Below are 22,913 nucleotides of genomic sequence, written 5' to 3' on the forward strand. Positions count from 1 at the left end.
GGAAACATCTGTGCAATTTAGATGGGCGGCTACTCCCAGAGCCATGAAAATTACTAGGATTATTGGTTCAGAGGATGTCCTGCCAAGGCAGCTGCTTCGTTCGCTGTACCTGCCCGCCTCCCTGCTCCCTGATCTCTTTAACACCCTCTGAAGCGGTGCTCGGCTGCTCTGTGGGAAGTGTAGTGGTTCGAACAAAAATGAGGTAGTGTGAGCAGATTGGTTTTCAACAAGGTTCCATGGATTGTGATGAAAAAGGCTTCCATTTAAATAAACACTAACGAGCTTATACCGACAGAGACAGGAAAAAAAACGCGTCTCTGGCTCTCGTGGTTGTGTTCTCAAGCCCAGCTTCAAATCTTTTACAAACAAAGTGGGCCGAGTGAGATTTTCAACCCAGTTTAAAGCACTCCAAATACACACAGCTATCCTGAGCAGGCGCACGGCTAGCCTGGTTCTGATGATTACTCTCATTAGGATTGAGAAAATACTTACCCTAATCAAACTGGCCTAAAGATGCATTTTGTGAACTAATGAAGAGAGTTGTGACACATTATATATTATGACATAATAAAATAATGTTTGCTTGCTTTTGAGTCAAGTCAGATGAAACTTTACCTACATTTCCTTTCCCAGCAGTGAAGATGAAAGACAGGGTTAAAAGACAGGTTGTAGTGAGATCATACATTTGGGTGTCAGACCCAAAGACCATTGCTGTTTAGATATTATTTGGGAGACAAAGTAAAGTAGTGGGTACTGGGTGCTGGTACAGACATCCTCATTTTTTATCTAGCAGTGCAGGATTGAGAACAGTCAGAAACGGATAATTGATAAGGGGGTTAGAACACAGCTATTATATTGGGTATGGAAACAGCTGGACTACAGGAAGACCTAGAAGTTTCCAAAAATTCCAGCAATAAACAAATTTGCTTTAATATGTTTAAGTGGCTGAATCATATTCAGAAGTACAAAATTAGAGGCCATTCTCAGTTCTTTCCTACACTTTTTTCTACATGGGTTTCTAGTAATTTATACTAAATTTAACTTCAGATGGTGCAAAAGGCCTACCTGCACACAGAAAAGGACTGCCATGGGGGATCTGTGTCAATCTGCTTATCTTCACATTATTTTGCTCTCTGACTCTGTGAAAGAAAAAAGAAAACACATCATTTCACTGAATGTTGCATGTGAATGTTTATGCTGTAAACACAACTCTATATATAGTGTACATCACCATTCAAAATGAGGAATCAGTACAAAATAATCTTTTTTATTGTTGGTCCTGTGTGCCAATACACAGCAAAATGTTGATATTTTAAACATTAGTCCTTTAAACATTCTGTTGTGTGCAGTAAGCTGCAGCAGCCTCATTTGTGGAGGACTTGACTAGAATCCATTGTGTGTACCGACTCTAGCTGCAGATTGGTAACACTGCTGATACACCCATCGAAAGGGAGAAAACCATCTCCAGATCCTATAGCACACCGTTTCAGACTATTTAGACGAAACATGTCATTCAACCTAGAAAAGTAGCAAAACAATGTACAGCGTTTTGAGATTAAACATGCCCCAGAAGCCCTACCTGCACACAGAAAATGACTGCCATGAAGGATCCATGGATCCTGTGTTAATCTGCTTATCTTCACATTATTTTGCTCTCTGACTCTGTGAAAGAAAAAAGAAAACACATCATTTCACTGAATGTTGCATGTGAATGTTTATGCTGTAAACACAACTCTATATATAGTGTACATCACCATTCAAAATGAGGAATCAGTACAAAATAATGAATGTTATTATTGTTGGTCCTGTGTGCCTTCACACGTCTCAAATACTCAGTTGGGAGCTACAAAGCAGCAGTACTAAACCAAACACTGTTTGCTGACCAGAGAGATGATTCTGTAGATGATTCTAACATGACTAAGAAATCGGCATGACACAAAGACTGAAATTATCTCCAGATGCCTCATATTTCAAAAGTGTCTTGCTAAAATTACTGAAGAGAGAACTGATAAATAATAATTCTGTAAGTGATTCCACATTTGTCACCAGTAATTTACAATTACAACTAACTGGGGTTGAGCAGAGAAGAAAAGGATTCATGTCTTTGACCACAGGAGGGCATGCAAGGGAAGATTCTCTAAGTAACTGACCACCAGAGCTGTGTTAGGCCCCAACAACATGCAGCAAAATGTATATTTTAAACAGTGGTCCTTTAAACATTCTGTTGTGTGCAGTAAGCTGCAGCAGTCTCACTTGTAGAGGAGTTTACTAGAATCCATTGTGTGTACCGACTCTAGCTGCAGATTGGTAACGCTGCTGATACACACATCGAAAGAGAGAAAACCATCTCCAGATCCTATAGCACACCTATAGCACACCGACTATTTCGACGAAACATGTCGTCCAACCCAGAAATCGTAGCAAAACAGTGTACAGCCTTTTGAGATTCAACATGCCTCAAGTGAAAGAGCTGTTAGGTATAAGAGCATTTTTTAATTTAGCATATAAAATTGGTCAGTGTGTTGGGTATGTCTTGTGATATCCAGAATGGTGACAATCATGCTTAAAAAAACTAAAATAAAGAAAGCCCTGTCTCACCTGTCTCATATTATAAGAGTATATAGTGTTTAGGTGACACCAAGCTGTGGTAAAAAGTCTGCATTTAATTTATTTGACTGCTCTTGCAATCCTCCACAAAGTAATACACTGCTACATAATGTTAGCAGCAAACGATTTCTAAATTTTATATACAGAGGGGCAAAAAAGTATTTAGTCAGCTACTGATTATTATTAGTATTAATGGCACCTGTTTGACCTCGTTATCTGTAAAAAAGACACCTGTCCACAGCCTCAAACAGTCAGACTCCAAACTTAACCATGGCCAAGACCAAAGAGCTGTCGAAGGACACCAGGAAGAAAATTGTAGACCTGCACCAGGCTGGGAGGAGTGAATCTACAATAGGCAAAATACCAAAATACCAAAATACCAGCTGCAGTGTGTGCAAACCTGGTGAAAACTTGTATAAACAGTATTGAGTTGAACTTTTGTTATTGACCAAATACTTATTTTAAAATCCTACAATGTGATTCCCTGGATTTTTTTTTCTTGTTTTGTCTTTCATAGTTGAAGTCTGCCTATGATGAAAATGACAGGCCTCTCTTATCTTTGTAAGTAGGAGAACTTGCACAATCACTGACAGACTAAATACTTTTTTGCCCCACTATATGTTTTGGCATTGGCAGATATATACAAGACAAATGTGTCAATTTGATGTAACCATACTTACTGAATACCATTACCAAAATTGACTTTAGATGTCAAATGAGAATGTTCAGCCATTGTTCACAAACTCTATATAGGCCATCTTGAATGAATATCAAAACTGTTTTGCAAGAAAACTGGGTTCAAAGAGACCTCTAGAGGTGAGGCGAGAATTTTACAAGCATTAAAGCCTAGCATACTATGAGCAAGTTTCCCAGACATAGATAAGCCTAGTCTTCGACTTAATTGCAATACCAATGGTGAACACAAGTGCAAATTATCTTCTTTTTTTAAGATCTGGGTCTGAGAAACTGCCCTTACCTGTCCAGACCCCCCTTCTAATTTGTGTATTCATCTATTTCAAGGTGTACCTATTGCTGACACAGGTCACACACAAAAGAGAAGAGGCTGTTGCTGCTACACCCTGATTTCAGAGAAAACACTAAATGAGTAGTTGTCTATGAACCTTTGGTCAAATTGTAGAAATACTTAAATTCCCACAAGGCTTGATTTAGGGCTTGTTCTTTTCTGTTTGTACATGCTACGTCTTGACAAAGCCATTTCATAGCATTGTGGTTTGCAAATACAGTGCCTATAAAGAAGTATTATCCCATTGGATGTGTTCAGCAAATTACTGCCTTTACAGTGGAATAATGGTCAATATAATTTACAAGATTTCTACAAAGTAATGTAAATTAGATAAAAATATATCAAGTGAAATACGTGATTGCATAAATATGCACCTTCCGTATTTAGTCAATGGATCTTTGGCCTTGCAAGACCTGTCGCCAAGAAATGGTGTGCTTGTGGTAATGTGCAGTATCCGCCAAACATAGCACCTAATGGCCAAAAAGCTCAATTCTGGTCTCATCAGACCAAAAAACCTTCTTCCAGTAGTCTTTGGGTGAACTGTTGTCGGGATTTGATTTTCTTCGCCACTCTCCCATAAAGCTTTGACTGGTGAAGAACCAGTTCTTGTATGCAGAGTCTCTCCCATCTCAGCTGCTGAAGCTGTTCACTCCATCAGAGTAGTCATAGGTGTCTTGATGGCTAGACCACTTCTTGCACGGCCACTCAGTGTGTGACGTTACATTTGAGAGAAATCTGTTTCCACATTAAAGGGCTTTTTGTAAAGTCTTGTAAAAAAAAAAAAAAGACAAATTACATTGACCATAATTACATTTATAAAAGCAGAAATAAAAATTGGCACTTTATATTTCCATTCCTTCTGAAAGTATCCAGATGCGTGCATCACATACCTCTCAGTGGATGTTTCTACAGGTGAAATGAAAAATACAGTAATACTGATTTCTATGCTTCCAAATCTTAAGTATGAAACCTGGGTGTGTGGTTTGTGGTTTGAGGCTCTTGATTATTGTAAAGCTCTTTAATTAAGATTCCTAAGAAACAACAAACATATAGAAAACCCAGCAGCACAAATATAAAAAAAGAGCCTGTCCACCCTGTTTAAAAAAAATAACTACACTAGTTACCCATAACTTTTTAGGCAGATTTGTAAAGTTATGTTCCTCGTCAGGCCTTCTGCAAATTCTCTGCATAAATTACAGAAAAAGCGACGAGTCCTTCTAAGAGGCCTTAGAATAAATATGCCTTTGATTCATTAGTTCATTTTATTTTCTATTACAGTAGCCGTAATAGAACTGTAACCAGCTTAGCAGGTTAGCATTTTAGAAAAAAATTATTAGTAGTATTCATAAAATAATAATATTAATAAACATATAGAAATGTGGTAGCTAGATCATTTAAAAGGTAGAATTTAATATATAGTTATTATATTATATAATATTATATTATATATAATTACTGTATTCCAGTAAACCCAAATGAAGACGAAACAAGAAGCTTAGCTAGTTAATAGTAGCTACTTAGCAGAGGATACACATCCTGAACCTGCTGGGTTGGCACGAAGAGTCTCTTACATGCACTTATTTGTTAAGAGTCTCACAAACTCAAAATCTACATACTGGCTTATTCGCACCTGGACACAGTCTGGCTTTAACGCTGCAAGGTCACGATAAGTACAGCTAGCGATAACTGTGAGGGTGAGAGGTTGGGGGAAGAGCGCCAGTGCTGCTGGACTGGTTTCTTCAGCGGGAGCGGGCCGCTTACCTGGCACAGTTCCGTTACAATTTGAATTGGGCTGAGAGCGTGGAGGAGCGCGCGGGCCGGGAGGCGGGATTTAAAACTACGTCAAGGCACGCGCACTCACTCACCCTCAGCCCGTTACATAGACCTACAGCTGCAGAGGCAATGGAGTTACTCTGACCATTAACACTAGCTCCGATTAATACTGGATCCGATTAATTCCCCCCACTTTTTTATTGACATCCAAAATTACTAAAAATGTCAGTTATACTATCTATTTCATCAACCAAATAATTATTTTTATACCTGAGATGTATGACATTTTTGCAGTTACAACCTGTAATATTTTTACTCTATTTTATATATTTATTTTTTAATTTATTTTTTATATTATTAATGTATATTATTATTATTTATTCTCTTTCTCTCTGTATATATATATATATATATATATATATATATATATATATATATATATATATACTGTATATATAATGTACACTTGTTTTTCCCCGACCTCTACGTATTCCTTAGTACTGTATATAATGAGCGATGTTCTGATTGGTTGCCCTGTATATTGCGCCTCATTCAAAACCGTTAATCACTGTTAACAGTAACGTGATTAATTTAATTTAATTTTGGTAAAAACATTACATTTAGTATGTCAACAGTAATGGGGCATTAAATATTTTTACAATATTTTACATTTTAATGTGAGCTATATTTTATTCAAAGTTCAGAAAATATTGATCGTGTCTAAAACACGTCTTCTCTATTTCTCTGTCTCTTGTAGAAGATTTAGTCACATGTTTACAATCAAAATTAATATATACTGTTTATACACTGGTTAGGGGTCTTTGGTATAAAGAAGTTTGAAGACCCCAGTCCTACATATAGATTACTGTAGATTACAGTGAACAAAGCCGTGTGGCCTGCACTTTTAAAGAGGAGTGCGGATTTGATTAAATGTTGTACAGCCACGTGTTTAAACAGTAAACAAGCTGTAAACAGCCCTCCCTCCCTCTTGGATCATGGCCATGCCCCCGCTCATGAACTCCTTCCTGCTGCCGCGACCCACATGAGCAGCGTTTCCGTCCGGCCGCTCCGACACGCCGCTGCTGGAGTCGATTTTCTGACCAACTCCTGATCTACCCGACACCACGATGGAGCTCTGAAGTCAACAGTAAGGTACAGAAACCAGCGCTCGTCCACTCGTAGTGTTGGTGTGAAGCGATATTTGGCACCGAAGGCCGTCGAGAACTTTGGCGAAAAGCTTTTCTGTGAAAGCAACTTGAGGCGTGCTGAAGCGGCCACTGCCCTGTGTGTGTATGCAGGTAGCCCTGTGTGTGTGTGTGTGTGTGAGCGAGCACACTGTTAACCGTTACCTAGCTTCACGGCAGGCGTGCTACTAGCTGAAACGGGCCTGATCGGCTGTGCTGTGTGAGTGAGCGGGTCTGAGGCTGTTCTCGTGGTTTGTGTGTAAGACCGGCCGCCGGCGGATTCTCAGCAGCTGCCACGTTACTGGGAGCCCAAACGCATGTGACGAGCTAGGCAGTTAGCGAGTTAGCTATAGCTATAGCTACAGCTACAGCTACAACCACCGCTAGCTAAGGCTCCCAGAGAGCTGCTTGCTATAGCCAGACAACAACTTTCGGCTCCTAATGTAACATTATTACAAAACTGAGATTCATAGGAACCGATAAAAGACGATAAAATCAACACAGGAACTTTCTGTTGGTTTTGTGTGGCCGGCTGCTAGCTCGCTAACGACAGAGGAGTAACGTTTGTCTATGTGTGTGTGTGTGGACCAAATATTGTAGCCATGTTGCATCATGCCACAAAGAAGTGAAAGCAGCTGGACTAAACCGGACTCCGTGTTGTGTCCGTCTCCCTTTCACCCGTCAGTCCACCCTGCTCTGGACCGGTGGTGTTGTGACAGTTTTTGTGTTGAATTAGTTGTGCTGATGCGGGGATTTGACTTGGGCCTCTGAGCTTTCAATCACGCCCTGTACTGAAAGCCAGTGAAAAAAAACTTTGTTGTTGTAATGGCATTTTCCTTTTACTCGCGTTTAGCCGTTTTGTTGGATGTTCATTCATTCAAATGAACAACGAAAACTACCGTTTTCGGTTGTGATGAGCATCCTCAGAGACCAGTTTCCTGTGCTACAAGTGAAACGCAAGCACCTACACTTGTCCTGTAATGTGGAGACCATGTGATGGTTGCCTTCCTCAGTAAGATGGTAGAAACAGCAGATCAGGGATGTGTTCAACACAGTTATGACCTCTGTGTGTTATTTCTCTCTGTGTGTTTGACAGATGTGTGAATTCTGCATCGGTGTAGAAGATTGGAGTGACCCTATAGTGGAAACAAGCTAACCCACACATGGCCTGCGAGTCGGCTTTACCTGCCATCATGGACGAGCAGGCCCTCATGGGACTGAACCCCAATGCTGATGCGTGCTACAGGCAAAGAGTAAGGCAAACAGCCCCCCTCCCCTCCCCTCCACCAACACACCTCTGCCTCTCTCTTGAGCTGGGCAACCCTAATCTCATCAATTCGAAGACTACAATCTCTTGTCACACCTAGAACTATGTAGTAAAATTCAGTACTGATCAAATTAGTTAATTCCTTTAGTTAATGTCTTTAAGGAACTGAAATTCAGTACCTGAGTAGTCAGTTTGTTCCAAATTCCTGATCCTGGAAGTGACACTATCTTTTGATTTGGGACTAATTAGAATACATATCCAAAAATGATTGTTTTGGGTCCAGTGTAGAAGTCAAAGTATCTGTCAAAACAATGAAAAAAAGAAATGCCCAGCCCAAGTCAAAAGTGTCACTTCAGTCTGGCATTATATTCTTAGCGAGTACAGCCACAGCTTTCTGAAAGCGATGATCTTCTGGTCTTCTTATTTCATCTTAAAGCTCATGTCTTCTCATTTCCATGTTTCCATGTTGTGATGAATTTTATATGAACTGGCAGTGCAAAAAGTGGTCTTTCATGTCGACAATTTTTCTTTTGTTTTCTTCTGACTTAAGTTGGTCTGGACAAAATTTGGCCCATCTAGCATCAGATGGCCAAAGAACCAATCAGAGTTAGCAGAATGTTACTTCACCTACCTCGATTACATTAGTTCCTCTAATCTCCTTCCTAAGCAGACAGTACGGCCCTAAAACACAGCAACTGTGTTAATCAACATGCTTTTCATACCGACCACATGCTTGCTCGTTTTGGCTCTGATTGCTAGTTTAAGCTCCATGCTGAACATGCACTTCTGTGATGTCTTTACCTTGTTGTTCGCTAAAAAAAAAAAAAAAAAAAAAAAAAAACACTTGTCCACCAAAAAAAAAAGGTTTTGTCGGCCAGACTCTGAAAATGTAACCATCTATACACATAACATAACATGATATTTATTTCTGTAAAAATGTATTTATATAAACAATTTATATCCGTTAGATCCAGTGAATACATGAATTGGAGTGCTTTTTTTTGCGGGGGGGGGGTATTTAACTAAAGTTAATCTGGATTTTTAACTCTCTGTATAATAACATTGATAAATGCTTAATCTGTGACCTATTTAGTATTAAAATACATTTTTAGATATTTAGACCAGTAGACAGGGGCTTTAAGTCATTAGAAAGACATGGTACTCATGCAGGATAAATGAGGAGGGGCAGAGGGTTTGGTTCTCTCAGTTCTCTGAATGCTGAGTCACTCGTCAGACACACAAGAGTCACCTATATTATTTTAAGTTGGTACAGTAGTCATGCCAACAAAACATGCTGACATTTTATAAAGCGTCGCTGTCTGCGATGGACTGTGATGGATTGAGTGTTCAGATTAGTTCATGATCAGTTTAGCGTGTAGCTGTCCAACGATGAGGATGTTAGTAGTTCAAAATGATGTGGTGATGCGTCACATTTTATATGCTGCTCAGTGTCAATCTCAGTCAACTAATGAACCTATGTTTGTACTCTGTTATCAGTTGAACAGATTAAGGACAATGACAAGGAGGTTGCTTGCCAGTTCCTAGTTCTTGCTGGACCTGTTCTTTATTGACAGTAATCTACATCTACATGATTAGGAAAGGAGGGTGTTTTTTTTTTTTTTTTTTTTTTTTCCCCCCTTCCAGCTGGTGCTGGTGGAGTCGGTAGCATTTAGAAAGTTTTTCGATTGATTAGTGATGATAGGATTTTTGATCATGTGATCTAATACCATTTTGCATACTTTATTGTTACTTTATCAGCAAACCCCTCACATTACCCCACCACCTTTTTAAAATAAAAAAATGACTTTTTTGTTTTGTTTTGTTTCAATTAAAAGAAATTAATCAGGGATGTTAATTTGTCAACACTTAACATTTCGTATTATCAGTTTGATAAACGTATTAAAAACTAGAATTGCAAGTAGCAGTCAATTAGGCGAGGCTTTTCACTGTGAGTTGGTTGCTTGACACTGGGTTTTGATGCAAGTGCTTTAGCCACTACTGCTGGGTTACATTACTTTCTCAGGTACCAAAATAAAATCCATCATTCACACACTAAATCTGTAAAAGGGGGGAAAAAAACAAGCAGTTGTGGATAGGTAAGGAGCACCCATTTGGTCACAGTAATAATCACCATGTCCATCTCCTTTCTTTGTCAGGCGTTGGCATATTTTGAGCAGTTGAAGGAATCTCAGGATGGCTGGGAGGTTTGTGCAGAGGCCTTGGCTAAAGGCATTTACAGGTGAGCTGATGGGTTTTCTCACTCAAATGTGCTTATATAAAAAGAAATGTATTTATCTTTTTGCATAGAAAAACACTTCTGTGTCAACATGATGTGTTCAGTATAATTTTGAAGCAAAAAAAAATTCTCTCAATGTACTTTAGTTATATTATATCAATGCAGTTGCTGGATCAGTTTAAATATAAGTAAAATAGTAATTGTTGCTTGTGGTAAGGTTAGTTTGAAGTCATTACGCCTTAATTGCCTTAAGACTGGTTAGGCAGATCAAGAATTGTCATTAGGCGTTGTTAGCTGATAACAATTCCTGGGAGTAATGAGCTCTCTGACTCAAACCTTGTGCTAACACTCAACAATCTTGGGCTCCTATTTGGTGTGTGTGTGTACATAAATATAAATAAATAATGTGAGAGAGGGTGGAGATGAGGGTGACTTGGTCTGTAAAGTAGCAAAACAACATCTAGGTGAGACATTTTGGATACAAGTGCTGTGGACTGATGAATAGGGGTGCAATGACTAATCGTCTTGGTCGACTAAAAACAAATTGTCAATTTAATAGTCAGTTATTTGGTGACAGCACTTATTTTTCTCATGCTAACAAAGAACGGTTTGGATGTACATGAACTACAGTTCAGTCATCGAAGTTGGACCATAACAGTGTGGAATACCGCTGTGTTTTATTGCCGCTGTTACTTTTTACAGTACAAAAGTGGGAACCTACAGACTAAGCAGCTGTCTGTCACTTGAACGGAGTGCATAGATTAAAACATTGTGCCACGAGAGCCATAAGGCAACGTGGACACACATCTTCAGCGCCATCACTCTGGTGTTAGTGGAGTTAGTGTGAAGCATGCGAGTCTCATATGGACACAGGCTGAGTGTAAAAAGAGAAATCTTCAAGGATGTCAACCTTAGACCGACGGACTCCACTATTAACTTTTAACATGGAACATACAGACTGTGTCAAAATAAGTCACTAATACAAAGGTAACAGTAACAAAATGCATGTAAACTGAAAGTTAAAATTATTGTTAAAAGCTGATGGCTACGAGTTATTTAGAAACTGAGCAATTCATAATCTGTGTTATATAATAATAAAAAAATTTCATTAATCAATAGATTATTCATTTGTTAAAATATCCATTTGTTGTAGCCCTGCTGAAGAAGGAAGGCAAGTTTGGTCAGTTATACTTTGGGGTTGTGTGGTAGCACGTGGCACAGGAAACTTTACATGGGTCCTCTACGACCTACATAAACATTTACCATGAACTGCTTCAAGAAAAACAACCTTGTGCATTTGGATTGATCCTCACTGTCCCCTGACTGCAACAAAATTTGCAAATGTGTGAGCAGATCTTAAACCTGCCATTAAGGGATGTCCATATTTATTACTCATCAAGGTGGGCCAATACTGGGTTGTGCAGTATAACAACCCACTGTTTGGCTACTATGCTAATGCAGAGACCATGAACAAAGAGGTCATTGTGACATAAAGAGTTAATACAAATTGTGTATAAACAGTAACTGCTCATTTGGTAGCGGTTAATCAGAGATCCATTGTTAACCAAATGAGGAAAAAAATTGTAATTGTGAACATTTGGTCAAAGATGGGTCTCTGATCATATTTAAGGATAATCATTTAAAACGTCTTCGCCAAACCGGTGTTGGACGGCAAGGCATTACTCCATAATCTTACAGTGTTCATTTTTTTATGCTTGTCCATCAGTGATGACCATGTGAAGTTCTTCTGTTTTCAAGTTCTGGAGCATCAGATCAAATACAGGTAAATCTTTGAACTTTGTACTCTGTTTGTAGTGTATTAGAAAAGTCTACGGTAACATAATGTTCTTGAAATGTAACAAGTAAATGAAACGAGTGAATTTACTTGTTGTACAGAATTATACTACCCTAAGCTCCGACCTTGCAGTGTGGTTGGCTGAAAGGTATTCTGTGAGAGCCGATATCCCACAATAATGGCACTCTGACACAACAACAAATACTATTTGGTCTGTCACACACCAGTTACCCAGTACAGTGGAATCAAACTTGTGTGTCTTTGTTTGTGTCTCTTGACAGGCACGGGAGCCTCACCGGAGCCCAACAGCAGCTGATTAGAGAGACTCTGATGAAATGGCTACAGTTGCAGGTGTTAATGTCACTCCTATTTTTGTCCTGCTACCCTCAGACTTGGAGAAAGGATATTTCCCATATGAAGCTGCTGAGAATGAGTGACGTGGAGGTGGTTGTCTGCATGAATGTAACTCTGTCAAGCAGATTTTTTTTCTGTACAACATCCGGAGAATTCGACCCTTCCTCTCTAGAGAGGCCACCCAGGTGCTTGTTCAGTCTCTCGTCACTTCGAGACTTGACTACTGCAACTCTCTTTGGGCTGGTCTCTGTGTGCGCACCATTAGGCCCCTGCAACTTACCTAAAGTGCAGCGGCACGGGTCGTCTTCAACGTTTCTAAACTCAGCCATGTCACTTGTCCACTGCTGCGTTCTCTTTACTGGCTTCCTGTAGCTGTTGCCCGCATCAGCTTCAAAAACCTGACGCTGGCCTACAAAGCCAAGAACAGACCAGCCCCTCCGTACTTTATGGCGATGGTCAAAAGCCGATCCGCACCAAGAGCATCAAGTACGGCTCGGCGCAACTCTCCATCCCTTAAGATCCACGGAAGACAAGCGCCCAGGCTTTTTTCTGTCCTGGCGCCAAATTGGTGAAACAGTCACTCACTGTCTTCAAACGCAGAGTGAAGACCCACCTTTTTCGAGAATACTTGGGCGAATAGTAGAGTGGTCACCTTATTGACTTGTGTTTAGTAATGTCTAAACTTAGAGGTATATTTTAATTTTAGTCTATTCAAACTAGCTGAGGTTTTTCTTGGGTAAATAGCAAAGCACTTTTGTAAGTCGCTCTGGATAAGAGCGTCTGCTAAATGCTGTCAATGGAAATGTAGTGGTGTTGCTGACGACTTCTCTTTTTGTGCAGTTGATGAGCACACAGTCGGAGAAACCCTTCATCAAAAACAAGGCTGCCCAGGTGTTTTCCCTAACTTTCATTATGGAATACCCGACTGTGTGGCCCAAGTTCTTCTTTGACCTGCTCTCACTGGTGGGCCTGAACCCTCACGGCCTTGACATCTACCTGCGCACACTCATGGCTATCGATGCTGAGGTGGTGGACAGAGATATCTTGCATACTCCTGAGGTACGTCTCAACAAATGTTTACGCTGAAGCTTTTGCTTGTGAGACTGTAACGCACTCAGGTTGTTATAACCTTCCCTTTGTTCTTCAGGAGACGCGCAGGAACACGCTGATTAAAGACACCATGCGGGAGAACTGCATCCCAGCACTGGTGGAGTCCTGGTACCAGATCCTACAGACGTACCAGCAGAGCCACAGTGAGCTCACATGCCAGTGTTTGGAGGTGGTGGGAGCTTACGTGTCCTGGATCGAACTCAACCTCATCGCCAACGACAGGTTAGAGCGTTCGCAGTGTGTAGACAAATAACCGTTTACAGCCATGTGTATTGACTGAAGTTTGTGTTTTGATAGCTAGGGCTGGGCAGTATGTCCAAGATAATGTATTATTATTATTATTTTTTTATTATTATTATTATTCCCCCCAATATTTCTTAGGTATTTGCAGTGTGCAAAACAACGTACTAACAGTACTAAACAGAACTGAACAAACGGGTATAATGTTTATGAACACTGAATCATTTCATCATTGTCATGTTCAGAAAGGGTTTGACCTCTATATACATGTATAGGAGAAGAGCGATGGAGGAAGATATAAGCAGAGAGTGAGATGTTGTTAAATCTCCTCTTGTGTAATGTGTGATTTAGTCAGATCTCAAAAACAGCGCGGAGGTCCTTGGGGAGTGCTTGCCTACTGCCACTAGCTACACAGTATTGCTAAGCTTTTATACGGTTTGTAATTGGTCTAAAACACGCAGCAGTAAATGTTGTTCTGCGTTTTGTTTTGTTTTTTTAATCATTTGTTCTTAACATTTTAAATAAATGTTATTTATTCAGTATGGTATTCTGAATGTTTGCTGAAAAAACTTTCAAAACTATCAAATGCATTACTAATAAAGGTTTAACAGCTGTACACACTTAGGGTTGTACGTTTTGCTATGTAATCACCTGTTGTATTGTCACCCATATTATGGGTGACACTGCATACAGTAGAGGACAGAGCACTTCACTCAATAGCTCATTCTAAAGGTTAACCAAAAAAGTCTATGGTATTTAATATGTATATGACAAACTACTCTTTAGTTTATTAGATTTTTTTTTAAATAGGGAGAAGTACAGTGCAATTTTGTATAGTCAACACTCATGTCTTGTGGAGGCTCTGTGAAATCATTGTGATGCTCCAGTGTTTGCTTACCTTTAGCCAGCCTGCCAAAGGTGATAATCAATCATAGTGCTTACCCTGACCATGCAGTGTTTGTTTGGCCTAGATGTTGATTGGGTGTGGTTTGTGTTGTATACAGGTTTGTGAATCTGCTCTTAAGCCATATGTCTGTGGAGGAGCTTCGAGAAGAGGCCTGTGACTGTCTGTTTGAGATTGTAAATAAAGGCATGGACCCTGTGGACAAAACCAAACTAGTGGAGTCTCTCTCTCAAGTTCTGCAGTCTGCTGGGTTCTTTAATGTGGAGCAGGTATGCCTCATCCCTATCATACACACATGCACATGTACAACTATAACTAATAATTTATAACTAATGTGTAATAATATGTAATGTATAACTAATAATTGTGTGCCTGTGTCAGGAGGAGGATGTAGACTTTCTGGCAAAATTCTCACGGCTGGTGAATGGGATAGGCCAGGCTCTGGTGCTAAGCTGGACCAAACTCAGTAAGACAGGAGATGTGAAGGTTGCTGCAGAAACGCTGCAAGCGCTAGAGGCTAAGATTCCCCTGATGCTACAGCTGCTTATCCATGAGGATGATGACATTTCAGCAAACATAGTGGGATTCTGTTACGACTACCTGCACATACTCAAACAGGTACATACTTGCATTTGTTCACTCTTGATCTTTTCCTTTATTTATATATATATATATATATATATGTGTGTGTGTGTGTGTGTGTGTGTGTGTGTATATATATATATATATATATATATATATATATATATATATATATATATATATATATATATATATATAATATACTCTCTCAGAGCTCATTTCATTTGTATGTCTTTGTCTACAGCTACCTGTCCTTACTGATCAGCAAAAGAGTAATGTTGAGGTATGAAATCTGCACCCATTCATCATTTTAAGCTCTTTTTAGGTTCTTGTAATACTTGTGCTCTTTAACAGCTTTGTTTGCTTTTTAACAGGCAATCATGCTGTCTGTTATGAAAAAACTGACATATGATGATGAGTACAACTTTGAAAATGAGGTAAGAGTACTAATATGTAATGGCAAGGCCAGTTTCTTTTTATTATTATAATTTTTTTTATTATTATTATTAACATTTTAGGTGTAGTGACAATATACTCTGTGTTCTGCTTCAGGGTGAGGATGAGGCTATGTTTGTGGAGTACAGGAAGCAATTAAAGATGCTGCTGGACCGCCTTGCCCAGGTCTCTCCTGAGCTCTTACTGGAATCTGTGCGCAGAGTCTTCACTAGTACCATGCAGTAAGTCCAGGCTCTTTTAACCATTACGTAATACAAAAATCATTTACTGAGCTCTCCACCTAAACCATTATTTGAGTGGTAATTCTCCAGATACTTAAGCCTGTGTGTATGTGTCCAGGAACTGGCAAACGACACGGTTCATGGAGGTAGAAGTGGCAATCAGGCTGTTCTACATGTTGGGTGAGGCACTGCCTGCATCTCATGGGGCTCATTTCACTGGGGATGCTACCAAAGCCAGTACTCTACAGGACATGATGAGGACGGTGAGAAAAATCCCACATCATACTGTAAAATGAGCATTTAGGTGACTACATAAAGATATAAAAAGAAATTGAGGAGAGCTTTATTTTAAGATTTGTTTTTATATGCCTGTATAGCTCATCTCCAGTGGTGTAAGCGAGTATCAGCACACCTCGGTCACGCTGGAGTTCTTTGAGACTGTTGTACGCTACGACAAGTTTTTCATTGTGGAACCACAGCACATTCCAAACGTCCTGGTGAGTTTTTAAACTCCACGCACCTGCCAACCAGACACCAAGTCTGACTGCAAACTGTTTTCTTGCATCAAAAATTTATATGCGTCTCCTGTACAGATGGCATTTCTAGACCATCGTGGTCTGAGACACAGCAGTCCAAAAGTGCGGAGCAGAGTGGCTTACCTTTTCTCCAGGTTCATCAAAACGCTGTAGTAAGTCTAATAACAAACATTCACAGTCATGCAGGCTTTTTAGAGTGATTTGTAGTGATATTGAGTTGAGTGTGCTGTGCTGTTTTTTGATGCTCATTTCTGTTTTTGAACAGTAAACACATGAATGCCTATATTGAGGACATCCTAAGCCGAATACAGGACCTGCTAGAATTGGCTCCACCTGTAAGAAACCAACACCACCCAGAACTTACCCACAAAGTCATAAATACACAAGTTGGTCTCTTTTATACTTACACCCTCCTTCACTCCTTCAGGAGAATGGCTTCCCAGCTCTGTTGAGCAGCGATGACCAGCTGTTCATGTTTGAGACGGCCGGGGTGCTGATTGTGAATGGAGAAAGTCCAGCAGACAGGAAGCAGGCTCTGATGCGTAGTCTCTTAACCCCGCTTATGGAGGCCTTCCGCCTGCTTCTCGCCAAACTGACTCAAGAGGCTGACGAGGAGAGACAGACAGCCCTTGCAGACTGCCTCGGTCATGCTGTGGGCTTTGCCAGGTACACACTCTTCACCTCAAGTCACTTCAAATACACTGTGATGATCATGTTTGCCATGGTGTGCGCTGTATAAGAATTCCATTGTATTTACACTTCTTCCTCTCCTGTGTTCTCTCTTCTGTCAGCCGCACCAGTAAGGCATTTAGTAACAAGCAGACTGTGAAGCTGTGTGGCTGCTCAGAGGTGTACTTGGACTGCCTGCAGACATTTCTGCCTGCACTGAGCTGCCCGGTCCAGCGGTGCACTCTGCGCAGTGCTGTGCGCTCATTTCTCCACCGCATGATCATCTGCCTAGAGGAAGAGGTTCTGCCCTTCATACCGGCAGCATCCGAGCACATGCTGAAGGACTGTGAGCCCAAAGACCTGCAGGAATTTATTCCCCTCATCAGCCAGATCACAGCCAAGTTTAAGGTGCGCTGGAGGAAATTGTTCTGAATGTTTACGGTGACAATTGACCCTTTGGGCCCACTAAAATCACTCATTTTGCCACTGTATTTATATATATATATATATATATATATATATATATATATATATATATATATATATATATATATTACAAATGAACACATGCTATTGGGCTCCATACACACACAGGTTAGATTTGATTAGCTTCTCCTTTCCATCTAAACAGCCCTAAAATATTTGTGAGCATGCCAGCCTGGCAGGGATTTTTTATCCAGGTCCTTGATCTCTTGATCACTCAAGGACACAAGTTAACATTTGTGATGCTGGTGTCATCATAAATCTGTGTTTTCCCATTGTAACACTGTGCTATATGAAGGCTGTATCTTAGCCTGGGTAGTTTTACTATGAATTAATTATTATTATTATTATTATTATTATTGGTGGTGGTAGTAGTAGCACCCCGTATCTACTATATTAATAATAATGGTGAGATTAAATAATGCACCTTTCTCACACTCAACTACAATTCTAAGATTTACAGTGTGATTGGTCTTTTGATTGCAGTTTATTTAATTATAAAATGCTTTTTATTGGCGCTTTCTTGTAGATGTATTGTCTGAGTTAAAGTACCAGAGATGGTTTAGCATTAAATATTTTTAAGATATTTTTAAGTAATTTCAGAGATAACATTTTATATTTTAATTTTTTCCACATCTACTAGGGGCAGGGGGACTGAATTCAGGGACCAACAGTAGTCTACTAGTCACTGCAGCACTTGCAGTTAATTATATAATCTCGATTTTTGCTTTAACACTTAATCTACTTGTCCTTGCAGAACCAGGTGTCTCCCTTCCTACAGCAAGTATTCATGCCATTGGTGCTGGCAATCTTTGAAGTGTTGTCACGGCCTGCAGAGGACAATGACCAAACTGCAGCCCTTGAGAAGCAAATGCTAAGAAGAAGCTACTTCAGCTTTATTCAGACCATGGCCAGCAGTGGCATGAATGAAGTAATGGCAAATCAAGGTAAGAATTTTGGTCAAGGACACTGAAATGAAAAGCTGTACTATGTAATATTAGCTGCTGTATGAAAATTGCACAAGAAAGCTCAGAACTTTTACATATACTTGATTGAACTGAATTTTAAATTTATTTTTATTTTGCCAGGTGCTGAAAATATTGAGCGTGTGTTGTTCACAATCATCCAGGGAGCGGTGGACTTCCCTGACCCTGTCGCCCAGAAGACATGTTTTATCATCCTTTCCAAACTCGTGGAGCTCTGGGGTACTGAATTTTTTTTTTTTTTATATATCTGAGCATGTCAATATGCTGTAACTCTACTCATATATGCAATTATCAAATAATTTGATTGTGTGTGACAGCAATGCATTAAACACAGAATTGTAGTTATGTAACTCAGATCAGTAACTCTGATAACTACTCTGGACAACTGTGAGCAGAAAACCTTGAGGTGACCACATTGGCTTTGATGTCTGTCTGCCAAGAACAGAAAGATGAGGCTGCACTTGACAGTTGAACACCGGAAAACATGGCCTAGTCTGATGAATCTTGATTTCTGCTGAGGCACACATAGTAAATTCAGAATTTGGCATCAGCAGCATGAATCCATGGACTCAACCTGCCTTGGGTCAATAGTCCAGCCTGGTAGAGGTGGTGTGGAGATTTTTTTTTTTTTTTTTTTTTTTTTTTTTATTAATCATTGAATCATGAATGAGCTATTGGAGCAATGGCCTTAAATGGGCACAATTTACTCATCTTCTAACTGCTACTTCCAGCATGGTAATGCATGAACATTTTCATGAACATGAAAATGAGTTCAGTGTTCTTAGTGGCCTTCTTAGTCACCTGATCTGAATTCAGTAGAACACCATTGGGATGTGGTAGAACGAAAGTCTCCACATAAGTGCCTCATGCAGGTCCCCAGACTTTCTAGAGGCAATCATGTCAACATGGACCAGGATCAGAGGCTGTTTTGACAGCAAAGACAGGCCTAATGCAGCGTTATAGTGTTCCTAGTAAAGTGCTTGTTGATTCTATTTTATATAGGGCATAATTATTAACCAATTCTTTTCTCCCCATTCATTTTCTCAGGGGGTAAAGACGGTTTGGTTGGGTTTCCAGACTTTATCTACAAACACATTGTCCCAGCATGCTTTCTGGCTCCTCTTAAACCAACATTTGACCTATCCGATGCTCAAACTATCCTGGTAAGTCTCTTGTAGATCTCTTAAAAACTAGCAACACAGAAAATCAGATAATGTTGTGCCACCTTGTGTAATCTACATTGCAAACTCTTGCATTTCAGACCTTGTCTGAGTGTACACTGACTCTGAAAATGATTCATCTCAAGAGGGTGAGTCACACGTTTTGTTTTCGATTTTGATTTTTTTTTGTTTTTTAAGAGGGAGGGTAGAAACAAGTTTGCTGAGTTTTTTTTTTTGTTTGTTTTGTTTTGTTTTTTGTTTTTTTTGTTTAGTTTTTTTTAAATTTCATTTCAGTAATACTCGAGCATAAATCTTCCTAAACGGTACCCAATATAGATTTTCATTTCAGCATTTCTTTGTATTTTCAGGGGCTGGAGTTTATTCAGTTCTTGCAGCAAGACTACTTGCCCTCTCTGCAGGTGTCTCCTGAAATCGCACAGGTATGTAACCAGGGCTCTTCCAAAACACTCTACTGTCTCACTTTGAGTTCTTCAGTGCTTTAGCTTATAGAATGCTGATTAGTATCTATTTTGTTAAGCTGTGCCTTGAATGTAGTTTGCACTGCATACTTATCCATGTCATTTTCAGGAACTCTGTCAAGTGCTTCAGCAGCCAGACACAAAGATTCTGAAAAACTGCATGAAGGTATTTCCTATCTAATAAACCATATTGCTTCTTATTCAGTCCCTTCAGGCTCTTTTTTTTTTTTAAATGTTGACTGGAAATGTGGCTTTTTTTTTAACCTTTTATCTCAATCACTATCTGTCCCCAGGTATTCTTTCAGCAAGCCAAACTGTAAAAACTGGAAGTTCAAGGGGTTCAGAAACTCCAGTCTAAAAGGACAGCAGTTGTCGGTGCCACTTACAGTACAACATAAAGACAGAGCTTAGCATAGGCTGCTTTTGCACTTAAAGAGAGAAGCTTAACCACGCCCATCCAAGGTGTAAGGGAAATGGTGCCGAAACAGGACTCTCACGAGGATGAGCTATCACAACGGTGACCACAGCCCTCCAGTGACCTAGGCCCAATCGGGAGTCGTGCTCTTCATGTGGATTTGACCTCCAGGCATGGAGAAGGATGCATGATTGGCCAACATGATGAGGTGGAAAGCTAATGGGAGACTGTGGGAGGAGGGGCTTTGATTGGAGAGAAAAGTCTGTCCTAACTTCACCCTTTCATACCTAAACGAGGGGAGGGGAGCATTTGGCGCTTGAAAATATAGAATGAGAATATTTTGTATTTGTGAGAGAGATCTTGGTTTAAAATCTGTAGCGAGTAAAAAAAAAAACTGTAGAGCATTCGCAGATATTTGGTGGTGATATTTTTTTGAGTGGTTGAAACGAGGTTTCACTAAATGAATTGGAAGAAAAGAAGGGCTGGTTTGAGAATTTTATTTAATGATAGATTTGATTTTCCTTTTATGTTACAGAATGGAAGCGTTTAGGTTTTATTTTGAAGTGATTTGGGAGGAATATGAAAGTGCTCTTGATCTTGGCCTTCTGGGTCCGAAACATTTTTTTGTCCCTTGCTTCATCGTTGTAAGATGTGAACAGTTAAATCATCAGGATCTGCTTCTCTTTCTGATTTGTAAAATAAATCTTTTTTCTTTTGTTTATGGCATGTTAAATGCACTGTAACCCACTTAAGCTGTACAGTCCCTCACCATCCTGTCTTAAAGCAGCTACACATCTTTCCTTAACATCGGAACACTAAACACATAGCAAATCTGACCTTTATTGGAAACGATGCTATGTAGACATCAGATGACGTGTATTTTAACATCCATTTTAAAGATCTCATTCTTATCAATTATGCAATATTTTTGTTTTGTTTGTTTTTTTATACTGGTTAAAACATCACATACAGTCTGAGGGCTTTACTCTCTAGGGCAGCAGTTCTCTGGGTGATGCCTGAGGTGCTGGAATTGGGAGTGACATTTACTATGTTGGTCAAGCGGGCAGTTTAGTACTGTAGAGCAGCAGTGGGCAACAAGGGCCAGAGTCCAGCACATGCTTACTGCTTATTTCCCCTGCTCTAACAGATCTATTTCACCTGATGATAATTAATAGGTCAGTTGATTTTAGGTGTGCCTGAGCAGGAAAAGCACCAAATTGTGCAGGAATCTGGCTCTCCAGGGCCAGACTTGCCCAGCACTGCTGAAGAGGAATAGTTTAACAAAGGGAAACTCATGATTTTTCAAGTCGATGATAAAGATACAACATATTGCATGATGCATGTTGAAATTGCACAACGGTCACTTTCACATGACGTTCAGTGCAGTTGAACTATGTTATAACCAAAATGGTTTAAAATTGTAATGATAAGCAGCGTTAGAAGTTAATCTGAGCAGATGGTCATCATTTTACTGATGTAAATTTGTCTTTATGCAAAGATTAGGTTTGAAAATTGCTTTAAAAAAAGGTGTCAGGCATTCAATTGTTCAGTGTTAAGCATTAGTTTTGTAACATGACTTAACGTGTTTATGTAGGATGAATTGGGGGGGGGGGGAGTGGGGACAAAAAGAAATATAAATTTGACTATGGGAGAGGTGTCAATGTCAAGATTTTGGTTAGGATACTCTAGTCCTAATGTGACCTGCAGCTCCTGAGCCCGCTTCCCCATTCTAGTGAATAAATCTGTTCATTATGTACAAACAGGTGATTGAAAATTCTTATGAAAGCCAGCTCATTTTCAAAACCACACAGTGCAAAATAAATGACTTGTGGTTTCTTCCACAAATGTCTGAAAGTGAAGAAATAAACTGTTCTTGGTATTCCTCAGTGTTTTCCTGTGAATGACCGCTACTAGTCTCTGCTCATGCTAACCAATGTGCAACATGCTGTATTTACTGTCACCTTGACCTCAGCAGACTTCTCAGTGTATATGAACAACTCTTAGTATTCTTGTGTAGTTCTGATGAATCTTAGATCAACACACATGTTCAGTGTCTTTATGACCGTGTGTTCATATCAGTTGTTCTACAGTATGAGGTGTGAAGTGAAATGAGCTGCATCTTCAAGTTTATTGTACTCACAGGTATATCACACTGCATATCACACTCACTGGATTTGTTTACAAGCTCCTTCAGACTGCACTGTCTGCTTTGAGACATTTAAGCAGCAGCACTTCAGATAGAACACAGAGCATAGCCCTCAACAGCAGATCAGCTCCTCAAAGTAATCTAGCGTTACACCAAATAAATTACAAAGTCAATTTCATTGTTTCGGACAGAGATATCCTTGTTGACCGTTATTTTTGATATTCCCCTCACCTCCTTGTCAGTCTTTTGTCACAACCAATAAAGTGCATCTAATGTAACCTCTTTG

At 39.7% G+C, this 22,913-nt stretch overlaps 1 protein-coding gene across 1 annotated transcript; it reads left to right on the plus strand.

Annotated features, from left to right (window-relative positions):
* The first annotated feature begins 6,453 nt into the window (after positions 1-6,453).
* Positions 6,454-22,905, plus strand: xpot (exportin, tRNA (nuclear export receptor for tRNAs)). Its single transcript, XM_072672430.1, has 25 exons — positions 6,454-6,556; positions 7,685-7,841; positions 10,012-10,094; positions 11,818-11,874; positions 12,168-12,237; positions 13,081-13,299; positions 13,388-13,572; positions 14,595-14,763; positions 14,876-15,112; positions 15,321-15,359; positions 15,451-15,513; positions 15,629-15,753; positions 15,872-16,016; positions 16,131-16,250; positions 16,347-16,441; positions 16,555-16,624; positions 16,717-16,955; positions 17,081-17,366; positions 18,199-18,388; positions 18,530-18,646; positions 19,475-19,590; positions 19,689-19,736; positions 19,956-20,027; positions 20,176-20,232; positions 20,360-22,905. The coding sequence occupies exons 2-25, from the start codon at positions 7,752-7,754 to the stop codon at positions 20,384-20,386; spliced, it is 2,919 nt and encodes a 972-aa protein (XP_072528531.1). The 5' UTR covers positions 6,454-6,556; positions 7,685-7,751; the 3' UTR covers positions 20,387-22,905.
* The last annotated feature ends 8 nt before the right edge of the window (positions 22,906-22,913 follow it).

This window comes from Salminus brasiliensis, chromosome 2 (assembly GCF_030463535.1).
Source record: "Salminus brasiliensis chromosome 2, fSalBra1.hap2, whole genome shotgun sequence".
Classification (NCBI taxonomy): Eukaryota; Metazoa; Chordata; class Actinopteri; order Characiformes; family Bryconidae; genus Salminus; species Salminus brasiliensis.